Source organism: Dama dama, chromosome 18 (assembly GCF_033118175.1).
Source record: "Dama dama isolate Ldn47 chromosome 18, ASM3311817v1, whole genome shotgun sequence".
NCBI lineage: Eukaryota > Metazoa > Chordata > Mammalia > Artiodactyla > Cervidae > Dama > Dama dama.
Window position 1 is genome coordinate 112,386,192 of NC_083698.1, and position 19,494 is coordinate 112,405,685.

At 59.3% G+C, this 19,494-nt stretch overlaps 1 protein-coding gene across 1 annotated transcript; it reads right to left on the minus strand.

Moving 5' to 3' along the window:
* Window positions 1-11,811: 11,811 nt before the first annotated feature.
* MNX1 (motor neuron and pancreas homeobox 1) lies at window positions 11,812-17,035 on the minus strand. Its single transcript, XM_061166227.1, has 3 exons — window positions 16,348-17,035; window positions 13,424-13,584; window positions 11,812-12,723 (listed from the first exon to the last, which is right to left on the minus strand). The coding sequence occupies exons 1-3, from the start codon at window positions 17,033-17,035 to the stop codon at window positions 12,361-12,363; spliced, it is 1,212 nt and encodes a 403-aa protein (XP_061022210.1). The 3' UTR covers window positions 11,812-12,360.
* Between the last annotated feature and the right edge of the window lie 2,459 nt (window positions 17,036-19,494).

Sequence of the window (19,494 nt, forward strand, 5' to 3'; positions counted from 1 at the left end):
GGGTCTGCCAGGCCGGCACAGGCCTCCGCTTTCTCCCCGATGCCAGTGGGCTCCAGCCACCTCCCGGTCGAGCTTCCGTGCCGGCTCCTGTCCCAGCCCCGGGAAGCAAGCGGGCAAAGAAACAACGGGCATGGGGGTCTGTCGTGAGCTGGTCACACCTCTCACTGAGGTCAGTCCAGCCCTAGGGGGCCTGGGCCGTGGACCTGGCTCCCGACAGCAGCAGCCAACAGTGCCTGTCGAGGTCCCAGAGGGGACCCGCGGGGGCTCTGCTCCCCCCCCCCCCGGCCCCGCCTCCTGCCATCCTGATCTCCAGGCTTGGGGGGCCCGGCGGGGCCACCGGCAGGGAGACCGCTTACACCCCAGGCCACAGACACCGTGTGACCACTGGCCCTCTCCCCACTGGGTGGGATAATAAAGCACTTTGTTACCTGTGAGTGAGAGGCCTGATAAAAGCAACGTATTATCACCCCACCTGTGATTAGGGGGCATCTGGGCACCAGAGACTCGGTCACATACATGAGTAAACATAATTTATTTCTGTTCCCTGATTATGAAGGTCGCAGTGGTTTAACCCCGTTGGGACTGCCCCCGACACACTATCTGCTCAAACAGAACTGGGAAGGAAAACACCGGCACTCATTAAAAGCGAATTACTTTGTTTTACGAAGATAGAAGAGAGAAGGCCTCACACTGTGGGGGCGCTGGGACGGCTCCATGGCCCCCCGGGGGGGGTCAGACCACCCGCAGGGAGGGCGCTGCTGGGAGGAGACCCAGGGGGTCACTCTTCTGGGAAAACCTGGGACTTTTTAAGCAGTTTTGAAAAGCTGCCAAGAATGCAGTGTGTGACAATTCAGGTGTTTCCTTTACCTGTGAAAATAGGAACAGGAAATATGTCAAGGTAGTGGGAAGATTTCTGATAGCTATGGAGCCCGCCAGTATTGCTGGTTAAATTCAGCAGAGGACTGTCTTAAAAATATTGAAGTAGAGTTGATTTGCAATATTGTGTAAGCTTTGGGTGTATACACAGCTTCAGTTATACATATCTGTGTGTATATATATATATGTGTGTGTGTGTATATGTGTGTGTATATGTGTGTATATGTGTGTGTGTCTATATGTATGTATATTCAAGTTCTAATGAGCATACGTGAGTGTGTGTGTGTGTATATATGTATATTCAGGTTCTACTGAGCATACGTGCATATATATGTGTGTGTGTGTATATATATTCAGGTTCTTTCCCTTGTAGGTTATCATATACTACTGAGCATATGTGAGTGTATATGTGTATATATGTATATTCAGGTTCTACTGAGCACGACTGAGTGAAGTTGCTCAGTCGTGTCCGACTCTTTGCGACCCCATGGATTGTAGCCTACTGGGCTCCTCCATCCATGTGATTCTCCAGGCAAGAATACTGGAGGGGGTTGCCATTTCCTTCTCCAGGGGTCTACTGAGCATGTGTGACTGTATTTGTGTGTGTGTGTATGTATACTCAGGTTCTCCTGAGCATACGTGAGTGTATATGTGTGTATATATGTGTATTCAGGTTCTACTGAGCATGACTGAGTGAAGTTGCTCAGTCGTGTCCGACTCTTTGCGACCCCGTGGATTGTAGCCTACTGGGCTCCTCCATCCATGTGATTCTCCAGGCAAGAATACTGGAGGGGGTTGCCATTTCCTTCTCCAGGGGTCTACTGAGCATGTGTGACTGTATTTGTGTGTGTGTGTATGTATACTCAGGTTCTGCTGAGCATACGTGAGTGTATATGTGTGTATATAGGTGTATTCAGGTTCTCCTGGGCATACGTGAGTGTATACATGTGTACATAAGTATTCAGGTTCTCCTGGGCATACGTGAGTGTATACGTGTGTACATATGTATTCAGGTTCTACTGAGCATGCATGACTGTATATGTGTGTGTGTGTATGTATACTCAGGTTCTCCTGGGCATACGTGAGTGTATATGTGTGTATATGTGTATTCAGGTTCTCCTGAACATATGTGAGTGTATACGTGTGTATATGTGTATTCAGGTTCTCCTGAACATATGTGAGTGTATATGTGTGTATATGTGTATTCAGGTTCTCCTGGGCATACGTGAGTGTATACGTGTGTACATATGTATTCAGGTTCTCCTGGGCATACGTGAGTGTATATGTGTATTCAGGTTCTCCTGAGCATACGTGAGTGTATACGTGTATTCAGGTTCTCCTGAGCATACATGAGTGTATATATGTGTATATATGTGTATTCAGGTTCTCCTGGGCATATGTGAGTGTATATGTGTGTATATATGTATACTCAGGTTCTCCTGAGCATACGTGAGTGTACATGTGTGTATATATGTATTCAGGTTCTCCTGGGCATACGTGAGTGTATACGGGTATACATAAGTATTCAGGTTCTCCTGAGCATACGTGAGTGTATACATGTGTACACATGTATTCAGGTTCTCCTGAGCATATGTGAGTGTATACGTGTGTACATGTGTATTCAGGTTCTCCTGGGCATACGTGAGTGTATACATGTGTACATGTACATTCAGGTTCTCCTGAGCATACGTGAGTGTATACATGTGTACATGTGTATTCAGGTTCTCCTGAGCATACGTGAGTGTATACATGTGTATATATGTGTATTCAGGTTCTCCTGGACATACGTGAGTGTATATGTGTGTATATATGTATACTCAGGTTCTCCTGAGCATACGTGAGTGTACACGTGTGTATATATGTATTTAGGTTCTCCTGAGCATACGTGAGTGTATACGTGTGTACATTTGTATTCAGGTTCTACTGAGCATGCATGACTATATATGTGTGTGTGTATATGTATACTCAGGTTCTCCTGGGCATACGTGAGTGTATACGTGTGTACATAAGTATTCAGGTTCTCCTGAGCATACGTGAGTGTATACGTGTGTACATAAGTATTCAGGTTCTCCTGAGCATATGTGAGTGTATACGTGTGTACATATGTATTCAGGTTCTCCTGAGCACGGCTCCCCGTGCCACGCAGTGGAAGACTCGCGCCGTGGGGGCACTGGCTCTGCCTTCAAACTGAGACGTCTGGCCCCTGCCTCCTGACGCTGCTCTGTTGCCTCCCACCCTCGGGCTCCCGGGGGCGTCCCGGGCAGCAGTGTGCACTGGCGCCCGTGAGGGCTGGGCGGTCAGGCCTCAGGAACCCTTGGCGCACAGGAGTCAGCTTGCTGGGCTGACCCGGGCTGCCGAGTGTTGCCCCTGGACTCTTGGGCACAGAGCAGATGGGGCAGCCAGTAGGAGGCCGTGGGACACAGCGGGGAGATGGCAGAGGCCACGATGCCGGGGCAGGCCCCGTGGTGTCCAAGGGCGACTTCAGCCACAGGGCCTGCGCCGGGAGGACAAGAGGGAGCCCGGATGCGACCCAGAGCCCTTGGTTCAAATGTCCAGGAGGAGACATGGGAAAACCAGCTTCACTCACTGGAGCCCCTCTACGTGCTCAGACCTACAGGGAACGCTGCGGGAAGTGTCCGAAAGGACTGCAACCTACTCATTCAACAGACCAGGCAGACTCAGAGCTGGATGGCAGAGCACAGGTTCCCGGGTTGGGGGAGGCCGGTGTTTAAGCAGGACAGAGTGAGGCTGTGGTGATGACAAATGGGGAACACGACGTTACGATGCGACTGGACACACACGCACACACAACCGAAACACAGGCCTGTGCACAGATGGGAATAAAGGCTTCTCGACCTCCGTGAAGCTCAGGGTGGGGGATCGAGCCTTCTCGCCCGGGAGTTTCCTGGTGGCCTCGTGGTTAGGATTTGGGGCTTTCACTGCCCGAGTTCAATCCCTGGTCAGGAAGCTGAGATCCTGCAAGCCGTACAGCGCAGCCAAATTAAAAAAGAGAGACTTCTCACCAGAGGGGAGGGAAAGAAGAGGCCACACTGTGACCCCAGGAAGGACGCACACCGCCCTCCATCTGGCTGGACGGGATGCGAAGCCTGAGCCCCATCTTGAACCACAGAGGGAGAGCCATGTGATAAAGGGCCCAGGCGCCTGGGGGTCCCGGGGCCACCAGCCCAGCCTCTGGGGGTCCAGGTGGAAGGAGATGGAGCGAACTTCTGTCCCTTGGGCTCTCCTGCCCCCAGGGGCCCCAGTCTAACTGATGAACAGCTGACTCCACCCCTGCGTTCAGGCCGCAGGCGGGAGGGGGGGGCCACAGCGGCGAGAATGATGACCCCACGGTCACCGACCAGCATGGGCTGTGTGGACACCTCCAGGGAGCTGCCCACTCCTAGGGACCCACCCAGGCTTCCTTCCCACAACCTGCTCCGCCCTGGGGCCCATGGCAGGGACAGCGCGGCTCTGCAGTTCTCCAGACTGGCTCCGAGTCAGCAGATGAGAGTCACTCCACGAATCCGACCTCCATCAGGGTCCGGGAGCCATCAGTAGGCCAGAGCTCACCCCGGAGTCCATGCGGCCGTGGCTCAGACAGCGTCTCCCGAGTGGCGGGCTGCCCCGGACGCAGCGGCCTGCAGCAGCCACCCCCAGCCTGTCTCTCTGGGTCGGAGGTTCGGGTGGGACTCGGGGCTCCCTCCCAGGCCTGCCGGCGCCCTGCGTGTCACCTGCGTCCAGCCGGCTGGCTCCTGCCCCTACAGGGCAGTGGGCGGACAAGCCCTTTTCAAGGCCCTGGCACGTCCCATCTGCACATGCCCACTGGACGAAAGGAGGCTCAGGGCTCGGGCTACCCAGAGAGGCGGGTTCCCGGGTGGCTGTCAGCTCGCGCGCTCTCTCTGTCTGTCCGTCTCTCCGTTCGGCCGGAGTCCCCGATAGAATGATCCCATGGTGTGGACACAATGGCCCTGGGTCTGCATGACACCTGGCCGACCAGCCCAGCAGGGCAGCGAGCGGTCAGCGGGGATGCCCCAGGAGAGAGGGCGCAGACTTGGGGGGCTGACGTGGGGAGCCTCCTCGGGCCCCTCCTCAGGGTGCGTGGCCTTCTCCACAGCTGCCCCAGGAGACGGGCGCTGCCACTCTGCCAAGCGAGGCCCTCGGGCACAGAGAGGCCACGCCCCTGCCCAAGGCCGCCCAGCCGCTAAGTGCCCGGGTGTCGCCCACAGCTCTGCCTCCTGGCTCTCAGCCTGGATTCCCACGTCCCTGGAATCCCTGTGGAGACTTCCTCCACAGCCCACACCCTACCCACCACGGCCTTTCCCCGGGCCAGCCTTGAACTGCAACCCTGAGGATCCTCACTGGAGCTCGTGGACTGGTTCTGCGTCCCACCCAGGCCTCTGGCTCTGGAGGCCGAGGGCTGGTTTGTGTAACTGTCCCGTGAGCCTGTGAGTGGAGCCCGGTGCGGGTTTGGCTGTCGAAGCCTCCTCTCCTCCTGTGAGACGGGACGACCCGGTCCTCCTCCTACGGATGGGGGCGCGGGGTCCTCTGGGCACCGAACACCGGGGCGGCGGGGGTGGTGACAGGCATGCATCCAGGCTGGAAGCATGCACAGGTGTTCACGTCCACGGTGAGCGTGGGGGACGTGAGAACGGCTCCTGGAGGCGGGACGTGCTGGGTGTGCAAGGCCTGCCTCCAGGTTCCTGTCTGTGCAGTCACAGACCTCGTCCTGCTCCCGGGGGTCTGGAAGCTTCTGGGTCTGGGGTCAGACTCCCTAAAATTGGCAGTGAACCTTTTACATGAAAACTGTGGCTTTCTCTTCTATTTTCCAGAGTGGTCTTAAAAGGCCTGAATTACTTAAGATTAAGAAATCACTATACACCTAAAACTAATACCGTGCATTAGGTCAATTATATCTCAGTGGAAAACAAAGAAAGGAAGAAAACATACCTGAAACCTGTTCCTGTCTCTAAACTCCCACTTCCACCACGCACACGCGCACCTCTGTTTTCTGGACTGACTCCACCATCAGGGCTATAAACACTTTAGATCAGGAAGTGAGTATGTGATGGCTTGGCCCCGGGATGAGTACCCTGTATGGTTCTTAAAGGTCTCTAATTCTCTCACAGACAGGCAGCCTGTGCTGCAGCCCACCTCCTCACCTTCCCACAGTGCAGGAGAAGACGAGTCCTGCATCCCAGGTCTTGCCTTTGGACCTTCCTCCTCTCTCTTTTCCTGACACGGAGGCCTTCCAGGCTCACACACCTCTTACACCATGTGATGCACGAATTTAGTGTGTGTCAGTCTTGTCTTTCCCTTCCCACTGTCTAACTCCAGGAGAGTGGAGATTTTTGTCTTTCACTCACCCATGCACCCATCCTGGTGTTCAGAACTGTGTCCAGCAGAACAGCTGTACTAAATCTGCCGAACTACTGGGCTGGCTAGTATCTCTTGTGGGTGAAAAGGCTGTGGTGTCACACAGGTGCCTGATCCCAGGGCTTGTGGGAATCTGACAGTTTCCCCCATCCCCAATAAATTAATCACCAGGATAAATGAACCAGGGTGGTGAAAGGTACAAAGCAGGAAAGCAGACCCAGGGTAAAAAAAAAAAAAAAAAAAAAAAACCACACACACACAATTTACCTTTCCTTTACAGATTTAGCTATTTAAAAAAATCAACTGCAAGCTTCTGGCACTGGCGTGTCTGTTAAAAACCTTGGGCGTGGGTGTCTCCTTAGGAGGACTGGCCCCAGAAAACCCCTAGCGTTCCCCCAGGATGGACACGGGAAAGCGGGCCGTTTCTTCTCACAGACCCCGAGCCAGGGCGACTCTAACTCTTTCTGTGTATCCTTTTCCAAGGTGCTGTTTCATCACGGAAGAAAACCTGTGCTTGGAACCACGGCTCTGCATCGGAAGGCGATTCCACTCAAAAACCCCCAGCATCTTTGCAGACTTGGAGCACTAATCCCGCCCCCAGACGAGCCTCCTTTCCTTCCAGCCCCGGGGTCCCCCGTGGGGCGCCTAGGCCGCCCCTTCCCCAGCCGCCGCGGCCTGCAGGGGCTCCGCGAGGGGGCGCGGCCACCCCTCGGGCGGCCCTCCCCGCGCCCCCGGGCTGACCCCGCGCCCCGCCCGGCCCGCGGTGCCCCGCCACCGGCCTGGCGGCGATAAGGCGGCGGCCCTTTGTTCCGCCCCCAGCTGGGTAAACCGCGCCGCCGCCCCTCGCCGCGGCCGCCGGCCGGGGGGCACCTTTGTCCCGCCCAGCGCCGCGGACAATGGCCGGGGAGCCGCACATTGTCCGGCAGCTTGTGTACACTCGGGGCGGCCAGGTGCGCGGCCGCGGAATGCAGGGTCGGCGCGGGGCCGGCGGGCGGGGCGCGCGCGGGGGCCCCCTCCGCCTCCCGCCCCGGCCCCCCACCCCCCCCCCCCGCCTGCTCGGGGGTCCCCCGCCGCCTCTCGGGGTGCGGAAGGGGAGGGACCGGGGCGCGGACCCTCGACGGATGACCTGCCCGCCCGGACCCCAAGGGCTACGCTGGACGGGGCGCGGGGGCGGGGGTCCGGGGGTCGCAGGCTGGTTCTCGTTGAGGACACACCTGGCACGTCGTAAAATGATTTACGAAGTGAAAGTGTTAAACGAGGCCACCAGCTGGAGCCCCGACCCGGCTTTATGAGTTTTATTAGGTGCCCTATTATGGAAAATAAACTTTAATCCGACCATAAAAACCAAATCTGAAAAACATATTTGCCTGCAGTCTGGAACACTGCGGCGATCTGGGCTGAGTCACACCTCCGAGAGGATTAGTTTTATTGAGGGAGACACCAGGCACCGCAGGACTTTGATACGGGTGGGGGGCGCCCGCGTCCCACAGGCAGCGGCCCCCCCACGTCTCCTACACCCGGCGCTGCACCCCCGGGCCCCTCCCCGCGGCGGCCCCCACCCCCGGGGCGCGGTCCTGGCCCGGGGTCTGCGGAGGGCGAGGTGGGGGCACAGGGGAGGCCGCAAACCTGGAGATGCTCGGGGAACCGGCCTGGGGCGCACCGGGCTCCCCTCACCGCGAGGGGGCGGCGGGAGAAGGGCCCGCGCCGCTCCGGTCCTGGCGGGGCTGGGGCTCCCTTCCTCAGCCTTCCCGGGATCCCGGGATCCCGGTGTTCTACAGCAAGTGAGCCCTTTCTGGAGGAGCGATGGGGGTGTGGGGGAGGGGAAGAAGAGGAGGAGGAGGGAGAGGGAGGGGAGCGGGGGAAGGAGGCCTGTCCTCTGTTTGGTCCTCCTAGCCACACGAAGGGTCTGGTACAGTAGCATTAACTATACACATACTGTGCAACAGAGCCCTAGAATTTTTTCATCTTGCAAAACTGAACATCCTCCTCTTTCTCCCGCCCCCAGCCCCTGACAACCTCCTTTCTATGTTCTGTCTCTTAAGAAGTTGACTATTGGAGAGCCCACATACAAGCAGAATGGACTTCCCCGGTGGCGCAGTGGTAAAGAATCCACCTGACAATGCAGGAGATGCGGGGGACCTGGGTTCGATCCCTGGGTCAGGTAGATCTCCCGGAGGAGGAAATGGCAACCCACTCCAGTGTTCTGGCCAGGAGAATACCATGGACCAAGGAGCCTGGGGGCTACAGTCCCAGGGTCACAGAGAGTTGGACGCGACTGAGCACGCACACTACTACACACATATACGTAGAATTATGTACAAATTAGAGTGTGTCTTTTTGTGACTGGCTTGTTTTGCTGACCACTATGTCCTCAGTGTTTATCCCTGTTGTAGCAGGTGTCAGAATTTCCTTCTTTTTAAAGGCTGAACACTATTCCACCATTTACATGTGGCTCCCATTTTCTTATCTGTTCATCTGTTGACACTTAGGTGACTTCCACCTCTTGGTTATGGTGGTGACGTTACAATGAGCATGGGTGTGCAAATATCTCTTCCAGATCCTTTTCAATTCTTTTGGATATACACACGGAAGTAGGGTTTCTGGGTCATATGGTAATTCTAGGCTTTTATTGTTCTTGGTTTGGGGTTTTTTTGTTTTGTTTTGTTTTGTTTTTTGAGGCCCCTCCATAACACTTTTCCACAGTGGCTGCAGTATTTTACATTCCTACCAACAGTGCGTGGGGGGGATCCAATTTCACTACACCCTCCCCCACACTTGTTATCTTCCTTCTCTTTTCCATAATAAATCCTAACAGGCAGGCGGTGAGAGCTCATTGTGGTCTTGAGTTGCATTTCCCTGAAGATTGGTGATGCGAATTCCTGTGCTGGTGGACCATCTGTATATTTTCTCCAGAGAAATGCCTTTTCAATTCCTTTGCCTATTTTTAATCGAATTGTTTTTTGTTGTAGTTCTTTATATATTCTGGATATTAATCCCTTATCAGAGATTTGGCTTGCCAATACTTCCTCCCTTCCCAGGTGGCCTCTCATCCTGTTCATCGTTTCCTTTGCAGCACAGGAGTTTTAACTGTCGACATAATCCCATTTGACTATCTTTGCTTTTGCTGTCATACAAAGTCTTTCCTGCTGATCTTTCCAGGCTGACTTCAGCCTGGGTGCAGGGTGCAGGAAGGCCAACCTGAAAGGAACAACCCCATTTTGTCGACTTTCTAGCCATTTCTGCACTTGAGACTCTGAGCATAAGGCTCCTCAGGGCCTCGGACCCTGGGCGGGAGCTCTGCGACGCCTGGACCTGTGATCGCTGGGTCTCTATCACACAGAGAGCTTTCACCATATTTTCTCACACACGGTGGAGACAGTGACCCACGACGAGGTGCTCTTTCTGAGAACTGACGACCCCCCCCCCTCTCCATCACGGCGAAGAGAACCCGCGCCCAGAGTGGCGCTCTGGGTGGACAGGGGCCGACTGGGTTCCCAAAGGGCAGGGTTCGCCTTGGGCGGGGCCGCGCTGTCGGGAGCAGCAGGGTCCGCAGGGCCGACTTGTCTGGAAGCAGTGCTTCGTCCCCCTCGGGGCCCGACTGCGGAGACCTGGCTCGGGGTCTTGGGACCCGGGTCCTCCAGGCGGCTGGGCCTCTCTCCCCCCAGTGCGGGGAGCGGGGCTGGCGGCAGCTCACTCGGCGGAATGAATTGTTCGCTGTGCCGGGAGTGGGTGAGGATGAGCCAGTGATTATATTTAAATTTGCTATAATTGATTTGGGGAAGAGCTACTGTGACAAGAACGAATTGATCATTAAATTTATTAGCGAGATAAATTCCGTCGCGATTAAGCCGCTGGCTGGAGACGCTGGGGCCGCAGGCGGGTCCCGCCTTCCCGGCCGCCAAGTCCCCGCGCCAAGTCGGGCTGGCTCCGCCGGGGGCGGGGGCGGGAGGTCGTCACCACTCTGCCTTCCCGCCCTGCTCTCTGCCCGCCTGTCGCCGGGGGCGCGAACAGTTCCCGGGCTTCAGGAGGGTCCGGCCTTGGGGTGGGGCAACGACCCTCTGCCCAGGCCGGATGCCCACCCCGCTCCAAGCCGCCGCCGGTCGGGGGAGGGGGTGGTGTTGAGACTGGGGAGGGGGGGCGCCGACGCCGGGCCAGCCGGAAGAGGGGGCGCAGGGGCCTATCCCCCAGATGTGCAGCCTGCCGGGCCGAGATGGCTTCGGGCTGAACTTGAGCAATGTGGTAGAAATTACAGCGAGATGCACACAGAGGGCGGGTTTCCTTTAACCCCCAAGGCGTCTTTCTCGTCTCTCCCCCCCGCCCCCGTTTCCCACCCCTCTCCTGGGGCTCTCGGGCTTTCCCCCCAGTTGCAAACCCAGTCCCGGATCCCCCACCTTTGGACCCCGGGCGGCCAGGCCCGCGCCCCGCCGCCCGCGCCGACAGCTGCGCCGGCCCGGCTCCCAGCAGCGCCGCGCCCCCGGCCGCGGCTGAGCCCGCGTTTTATGGAAGGAGCCGGGGTGATAATGAGCTGCCAGCGAGGATATTAATCTCACCCGGCCCTGAAGTCGAGGAGTGGCCCCGCTCGCCCGCGCGGTAATCACCCAAATGAAACTGCAGGCCCTTCTGAACTCATTTATCTGCCGGGAGTAGGGGGGCCCGCGGAGGGGGCAGGGAAGGGGGAGGGGCGCGCCCCGGCCCAGGTGCGGGGAGGAGTGAGACGCGGCGGGGCGGGGGAGGGGGAGGGGGGGGAGGCGGCTGCGGGGGGCAGCAGGGCCTGGGCTCACCTGTTTCCTCCGGGCCCGGGGCGGCCGGCCGGCCACGCAGGGGAAGGGGCGCCGCGGAGGGCGCGCGGGCATGTGTGCCACACATGGCGAGGGCTCGGCTCTGCCCGTGATGGATGGCGCGCGCGGCAGGGCTGATTAACCCAGAGCCGCCGCGGCCCGGCTGGAGCGTTCTCGCCTTCCGCTGCGGTCCTCGCGGGCGGCAGTTTGCACTGATTCGGGAAAACCAGCCTTGGCCGGCTCGAGGCGCTTCAGGAGAGAGGGCCGGGGTCGGAGAGGAGACGCGACGCGCTGTCCGAGGCCATCCCGGGCAGGGCGCGCAAGCAGCGCCGCCGGCAAACGGACCCTAGAGACCAGTGTAGTCATTTGAAGCTCCTATTCTGAAACATTCAAAGAGTGTGTGTTTCCACTTCTGGGGCGCCAGCAAAGCAAGAAGATCCTCATAGAAATAGGAAAACAAACCCACGGTGTCCGGAGTTACTCCTTTGAGATGCTCGAATCCTCAACAGATGTGAGCCGGCACGTGGACGCGCGCTGACACCTGGCCTCGGGGACTTTTAGCGACACTTGGTACTTGCGACTCCCCAGCAGCCGGAAGCAAGCCCCCCCCCCCACCCCTGGCCTCAGGGCCTGGAGGAGGTGGCGGTCCTGACACCCATTCGCGATTCTGATTTTCACCTTCTGCTGTCAACTCAGGAATACGGCCCACCCCATCATTTCAGCAACAAAATCAGTAAAACTTGCTTTCACAACTCCCCTCAAAAGACTTGCACTCTCATCCAGTAAAAAAAACCAATTTATTTTACATTCCATCGTGGGCGATGGCAGAAGCTAAATGATAATTTAGCATGCGTAAGTAGACATTTCTTTATATATATATATATTTATAAATACAATATACAAAAATAAAGACGATACAGTTTTGGGATGTCCAGCAGTTTGAACGCTCATGACATAAATTCCCCCCTTCCCAATATACATAAGCACAAAACATTTTTTTCTTTTTCCAACACTCAGAAGAACGGCGTATCCGGAGAAGGTTTCAGGTTTCGGAGGTCGTTTAACACTGCAGGTTTCCGACGTCACCATTCGGGAAGAGGGGAGCTGGGAAGCACCCCCGATGGTCGGTTCTTCTCAGAAACGCCTCCCCCCAACGCAAGCCAAATTAAATTAAAAAGTACAAGAGTTCGAGTTTGAACCTGCTGGGCCTCCCTCTCTCCGGAGGTCCCTTGAAAACGACCCAAAAGAGCGGTCCCCAGGACCCGGCGCCTCGGCTCGCGGACCTGGGGGCGCGGATGAGGTCGCGGCGTTCTGGGCCGCAGGCGCGGGGCCCCTACTGGGGCGGGGGCTGGTGGCCGGGCCCGCCGGGCCGCGGGGGCGGGGAGTCGGCCCCGGAGGAGCAGTCGGAGGAGGCGGTGCGCGCGCCGGCGCCGTTGCTGTAGGGGAAGCGGTCCTCGTCCTCGTCGTCCTCGTCGTCCTCGGGCTCACTGTCCCTCAAGTCCCGCAGGCGGCGTGCGCCGCCCTTGTCCCCGGGCGCCGGCGGCCCCAGCGGCTCCTCGTCCCCCGGGTCCTCGGCGCCGCCGCCTTTGCCCGCGCCGCCGCCGCCCTTCTGCTTCTCGGCCTCCTGCGCCGCCTGCTCTTTGGCCTTCTTGCTGCGCTTCCACTTCATCCGCCGGTTCTGGAACCAGATCTTCACCTGCGGGCGCGCGCGGCGTAAGAGGCCGGCTGCCTCCCTCCCTGCCGGTCGGTCTCCTGCGCCCCGGCTCCCGCACCTGCCTGCGCTGGGGCCCTGCGCGCCCGCCATCGCCAGGGCCCGGGTGGGGTTCCCGTTAGAGGGCTCAGGAGCTCCGGAAGAGTCGGACACGGGCTGGGGGCTCTGGGGAAGTGCAAACCAAGACCCCCCCCCCCCCGCGCCAGCCCCGAGGTCTTCCACCTGCACCCTCGGTCTGCGTGGGAAGGGCCAGGGCAGCTACGCTGCCCACCACTGAATCTCAAGATGCCCCCTCCTCTCTTTCTCTTCCCCGAACGAACAAAATTGCTCCAATATGGCTTGAGGACCACCTGCTTCCGAACAGGGTGTGTGCGTGAGCGTGTGTGTGTGTGTGTGTGTGTGCGTGAGCGTGTGTGCGTGTGTGTGTGTGTGTGTAAATTCCTGGGCCCACCAGAACCAGCTGAATCAGACCCTGGCATAGGAACCCTGGGGGGAGATGTGGACTCTGGGGGAGATGTGAATCCACACCCTAAAGGTCAACAGGCGCAGCTCCAGGTGCCCAGGGAGGCCCAGGGTCAAGAGAGCAGAGGCGACAAGATCCCTGGGAGGCCAGGATGTGCAGACAGGATAGGGTCCCTGGGAGGCTGGAACAAGCCGGCAAGGGGGTGCGGGGGGTGCAGCGTACCTGGGTCTCAGTGAGCATCAGTGAGGTGGCCACCTCGAAGCGTTTGGGCCGCGACAGGTACTTGTTGAGCTTGAACTGGTGCTCCAGCTCCAGCAGCTGCTGGCTGGTGAAGGCGGTGCGGGGCCGACGGCACTTGCCCAGCAGGTTGGACTGCGCCTGGGCTGGGGTGGGAGAGGCCATGAGGCTGGCACCCCTCACACCCCACTGCCCGCTGCTCGGGCCCTGCAGGGTTGCTCCTCTGTCTTCAGTGTCAGCATCCCCTCCCCAGGAGGCCCTAGAGCCCCGGACCCCACCGCCAGGTAGACCCAGACCGTCTGGGTTTAATGGGACCAAATCTTTTCATCCCAGGCAGGTCCGCGTATCCTATCAACCAGGCTCGCCTTGCCCCCTCGGGTGGGCGTTGGTGCAAAGCAGGTGGACAGAAAGTCAAGTAGCAGAGGCCCAGAGACCACCTCCTGCCCACTCTGCCCAGCACCTTCCCCCCAACTCAGGCCCAAATCGACACAGGCCCTGGGAATCACTTCCTGCTTCTTCCGGGTGCAGAATTCCCACCACCACCTCCTTACATAGAAAGCGAGCAGAAGGAGAAAAGGGGGAGAAAGAGGACGAAGGGAGGAGGGAGGAAAAGGACCAGATCCTGGGCCTAACCATGTGTTCCTCCCGTAAAGTGTTTTCTGACAATGCTGCCGGGTCCCCAGGGGCAGAGACTGGGGCAATTGGAAGCCTTTCAGGACAATTCTCATTACGCAAATTAAAGGCCCGGGCACAAGGGGGATCCGGCTTTCTGTGTGTTCAAGGAGCTCTCTCTGCTTTATTTACATAATTTCACACGGTTACATCACAGAGAATTTTATGACCTCAAAACGAGACTTCCCTTGATTTCCCAGGAGCCTGACAAGTGTTAGACAATAAAAGAAAGGAAAGAAGCAGCCAGCCCGGGGCAGGCCAGCCCAGGCTCCCCTGGGATGGGCAATTTGCTTTATGGGAAGGCCCACGCCCCCTGCTTTAGTTAAACAAGGCCCTGAATTCCCAACTTGACAATACATTAGAACTTTAATTAAAACGCTGGCTCTGAAGGGACCATTTGGGAAATGCCATCCGATGGCTGAGACACCAGTTAAAGGAAACCAAACAGGTTTTCCAGCGAGAACCCATTCTGGCATCCTTGCCTGTTCATATTGCCCTTTAGGATTCGGTGTTCAGATTCTTTCTCTGAACTTAAAGCTGGATGGGTTTTAATTAGCTACCTCAGGGTCAAGATTAGGAGTAAGAATGCGCAAAGTGTATTGGCAAAGCGATGGGGTTTCAGTTGACTTTCTGGGCAGCCTTGGGCTCCACACAGGCCCGAGAAAACAGCCAGGTGGTCAGGGAACCCAGTTCCTGGGGGGCAGCAGCTGTGGACAACCCCTACCCCCCGGCCCCCCATTGCAGGAGACTAAGCCTGCCAGGTGTTGGGAGATGCACGTCAGAGTAGAAGACAGCTGGGTTGCATTTCATCAGAAGGGGTTGCTGGGTCAGAGGCTGGGCCCCCGAGGGCTCCCTGGGTTTGGTGGACCAGGGTCAGCAGTTCAGATGTGCCTGAAGCTGTGGATGCCAGCTTGCCCTCTGCCTGGCCTGGGGCAGGGACGGGTGGCCCCATGGAAGGGAAGGGTGGCTATCAGGGCCTTCTGGGAGCTGAGCTGGGCCGGCCTGGGGCATCAAGGGCAAACAGCGCACACGCTGGGCTTTTCTCACCCCGCTGTGACTTCTCCAGCCTTGTGGGAGCCTAGCTTTTCTCTGTTTAGTCACAACCATCACTTCTAGCAGAGGAATCTGATTTCTGGCAAGTGTTTATTTCTGTTTTCTTTTTCGCTCCCCCCACCCCTCCTCGATGCCTGCATCTTCCTAGTCTAAACAAATCCACTCAGACGGAAACAATGGGGTCTCTTTGTTTGGGTGTTTGGCCGCTTGAAGGGTAAAGCCTCACGCATCTTCCACTGAGCGGAGCCGGGGTGGAGCCAGCCGACCCAAGATCCACACTCTCCGCAGCTACAGTCCTGGGCCGCGGCCGGCGCACGCCAAGAAAGCCTGAGAGGCCCAGGCCCCGGCGAGGTGTCCCGCCTGGGTGGCAAGTTTGCTGCCCACAGTCGGGCAGCTCTGGGGTGGGGGGTGGCCAGCCCTCCCGGGCTGCAGTCTTGGGGAGGGGTTCGTGCTGTGCTGGGCGCTCTGAATTTGAGGTGGGCGCCTGCTGCTCAAAGCCCCTTGGGGAGTACCCCAAAGTAGGAGGGTGCATCTCCGGCCCACTTGGAGCATGCCATCTCGGTTCAGACCCAGCCACCCGCCTTCCCGGGCATCTCCCCACCCCGACCCAGCGCCTTCCAGAGGCGGGCACAGCCCCGCAAGGGCCCCAGCCTTATGTCTCCAGCCTCTTGAAGCTCATTCCTCCTTTCCTACTCTGGGAGGTCTGCCTCTCCTGGGAGGGACTGGGAGTCTCTCCAGAGCCCAGAATGCGGGACCTAAGTCACGTCCGTTTCTCTGTGCATAAAAGCCCTGGTTTCGGTGGCCTCTGATTCCCAGGCACGCCTAACTCGGCTCACCTTCCCCCACCACTTCCTTCTCCTCTAGCCTACCGGTTAATCATTAGATTTTAGTCTCACACCTCCAGCTGCCCCTTCCCGTTAAGAGAGGAAGAGAACAAGGACCGCGCGTGGCCATTTTAATCGATCGCTGGCGATCCCACGCCGCGCACCCCGCGCGAGTCCTCGCAGGCCCCGAGCGGAGCCGAGGCGGCCTAGGGGCACGTCCACAGCTCGCTCGGGGCAGAGAGCCGGGGCAGGAAATGCCGGGCGGAGGATGCGTGGGAGACCTTTCTGCCCGTGCTCGCCACCCCCGCTGCCGCCCCTTTTCCTCCTCGCTCCATAGGCTCGGGGTTGAGCGGTACTCACAGTTGAAGTCCGGCATCTTGGGCAGGATCATGCCCGCGGTGGACGCACGCAGCCACTGGTCCAGCTGGAAGGTGCCGGCGCCCAGCTTGATGGGGTCGGCGGGGTGCGCGGGGTGCGCGCCCTGCACCTGCGGGTACGAGTAGGAGAGCGCCGGGTGCTGCCCGGCCAGCGCGGCGGCCGCCGCCGCCGCTGAGTAGCCGTAGACCGGGTGACCGTAGAGCGCCGCCTGCGCCGGGAGCCCCGCGCCGCCCTGCGCGCCCCCCGGGTGCAGCCCCAGCGCCAGGCCCCCCGCGGCCGCGGCCGCGGCCGCAGCTGCGGCGGCGGCGGCGGCGCCGGGGTGCGCGTGGTGGTGGGGCCCCCCGGGCCCGCTGCCTGCCCCGCCGCCCGCTGCGCCGCCCGCGCCGCCCGCTCCCAAGAAGCCGGGTTTGGGCAGCAGCGCACAGTGCGCGGCCAGCAGGCGCGGCGGCGAAGGGCTCTCTGCGCGCAGGCGGTCGGCGGGCGCCGCGGGCGGCTCCGAGGACGCCGGGCTGCAGCTGCCGCTCGCCCCGCCACCGCCGCCGCCGCCGGGTCCAGCTGCGGCGGCCGCGAGCGACGTGACCAAGGCCAGCGGCGCGGTTTGCGCCGAGGCCGCTCGCGGGGGGTCCACGGCCAGCAGCGCGTCGATGCGGAAATTTTTGGATTTTTCCATCGGCTCGTTAGGGGCCGGCGATCGGCGCCGGGCGGTGCGGGACGCGGCCGCGTGCCGGCTCTCGGAGTCCGTGCGCGGCGGCCGCCGGCCCCGGGGCTCGGTATGGTTACGATTATTTGCCAGTAATCAAAGTGGCCGCCGGAAACTCAGCCGAGGGCGACCATGGCCCGAGAGTCTCCTCCGGGCGGGCCCGCCGGGGCCGCGCTCACTCGCGCCCGCACAGAGCCCACGCGAGCGCTCGGCGCGCCGGGGCCCGGTAGCCCGGCTCAGCGCTGCAGCCGCGGGCGAGCGCGCCGCTGGGGCCCCGCGCCCCTCCGCGCACTTGAAGCGCAGCGCGGCCGCCGATTGGCGCACGCGGCGGGGCCGGGGGCGGGGCCCAGGGCCGCCATTGGCCGAGGGCCGCACCTGTCAGCGCCCCGGCCGCCCGCCGCCCCGCCTTTGCGTCGCGGGGTCCTAAAGGGCGCGGGCTGCCGGGCCGCGGGGGCGGGGCGGGCTGCTCGGGGGTGTTGGGGGGCGCGCCCCTAGGGTGCCTGCTCGCGCTCCTGCGGCTGCGGAGCGGGCCGGCGGGTGCTGGCCGCCCTACCCGAGTCCAGCGTGCGTCCTGTCCCTCCTGCCCGCCAGCACTTGAGGGTGCCCACTTCTGCCGGGAGAGCCCACGCGGCTTCCACATCTGGCGGCTCTGCTTGCAGAGGGTCCCCGGCCGCGGGGTTGGGGGTGGGGGGTGGGGGGCGGCTGTGTCCCTGCCGCCAGTCCCGCACCTTCTCTGGAACTTCTGTGCGGCTCAGGTGTTGTGTGTGTGGTGGGGCGGGGGGCGCACACACATAGCCTCGCCCTCAGCCCTCTCGGGTCCAGGTGAAAATATGCAAGACCCAGGTGGTCCTGCAGGCATCGCCCACCTGCCCTGGGGCAGGCCCTCGACTACACAGCTCTTCCTCTCGGCCAGGGACACCCAGCCGTGCGAACGCAGCACGAGGCGCCCACCCCGGTCTTGGAGAACCCAGCAGGGCCGCAGGCCTATGAGGCTGGTCACTCTGATCCTGCTGCCCCGAGGCCCTGGGCCGGACGATGCAGGCTTTCTCCTGCCTGCAGCTCTGGGAAATTGGAGGAAAGGGATTCCCTCATCCGGAGCAGGGCACTGGGGAGAGAGTCCAGCCATCACCTCCGTCCCCCATTCGCACTTCACATATTTACAGTAAAAAACACTTCCAAGGGCGTTTCGAAGCGGAAAGAATGACCGTCCAGAAGCCCAGCGGCCACCAACGCCAGGCTTTGTCAACAGCTCCACTAGACCTAGTTATCTTCTCCAGACCGACGTGAGAATTCGAGAGGGAGGGAGCTGAGGTTCTGGAAACCTGGCTTCCCCTGCAGGTGAGAGGTGACTAAAGGACAGGAAGGGGCTGTGGGAGGGGCCGAGGACCAAGCGAAAATAAAACACAGGGCCAGGTAAACTTTACAATTAGCAGGTCAGGTTGCTACAGAAAGATTATTAGCGGTAAATGCAGGGAGCAAGTCGCTTCCCTTCAAAGGCTTTTTACCCAGGTGAGAGTTGATCACAGTGACTCCTGGCTCCAGGGGTGAGCAGTGTTTCCTTTTCACTGTAACAGGGTAGATCCGAGACCCACAGGACTAGTAGGAAGATTAGGAGGATAGGGGCAGATAAGTGACAGCAACTGGAATAAATGTTACACAGTTTTGCAAGAAACAGTCTTAACTTGTCAGTAGAAGCGGCAGCTTTGACATGGTGTTTATCTTCTCTAGATCATGTCTCTATGGTGGTAAAAGTGCAGTCGTCCTTCCTCTGAGTGGAGAGAGGGGTGGATTCATATCCCTCGAACACCTACTGTGTGCCACAGGCTTTCTAGAATTATCTTACTTCATCCTCACTGTGATGCCTGATGAAGGATTTCTCATCTGTTTCACAGAGGGCAGATTCAAAGAGGTTGAAGCTTTCATCCCAGCAAACTTGTTAAGCCTCGGAGTTTGAAATGAGATGGATCTGACTTCAGGAGCTTCTCATTCCCACCTGCTGTCCCCAGCTCTCCCAGCGTCCCCAGCCCTGTTCCCCATCCTGTATGTTCTGTCTGGGGGAAGGAGGGTTTTACAAGGAGACCTGAGAGTAGCCAGCAGTTCTGGACAAGAGACCTTCACCCTTCGAGGGAGGGTGACAGTGTCTTTGTTGCCACTCTGCAACACTCTCGATCACTCTTTGCAAGATAAGAGTGAGCAAAGAACGAATGTGGCCACCCCTCTGATGGGGGCATTTAGCCCCAGGGGTGGCTGCCTTTCCCCATCTCATCACCTTCCCCTCCTCCACCTGCGCTGCAGGTCGGCTGGTGCTGAGAGCAGCGATTTAGAAGGTTGTGGCAGGGGCATGACTGCAAGGTAAACGTCCCAAAGTAGACCGCCTCTCTGCAACCTGAAATAACCACTGCCAGGGCTGTCTTAGTTGGTGATGGGGC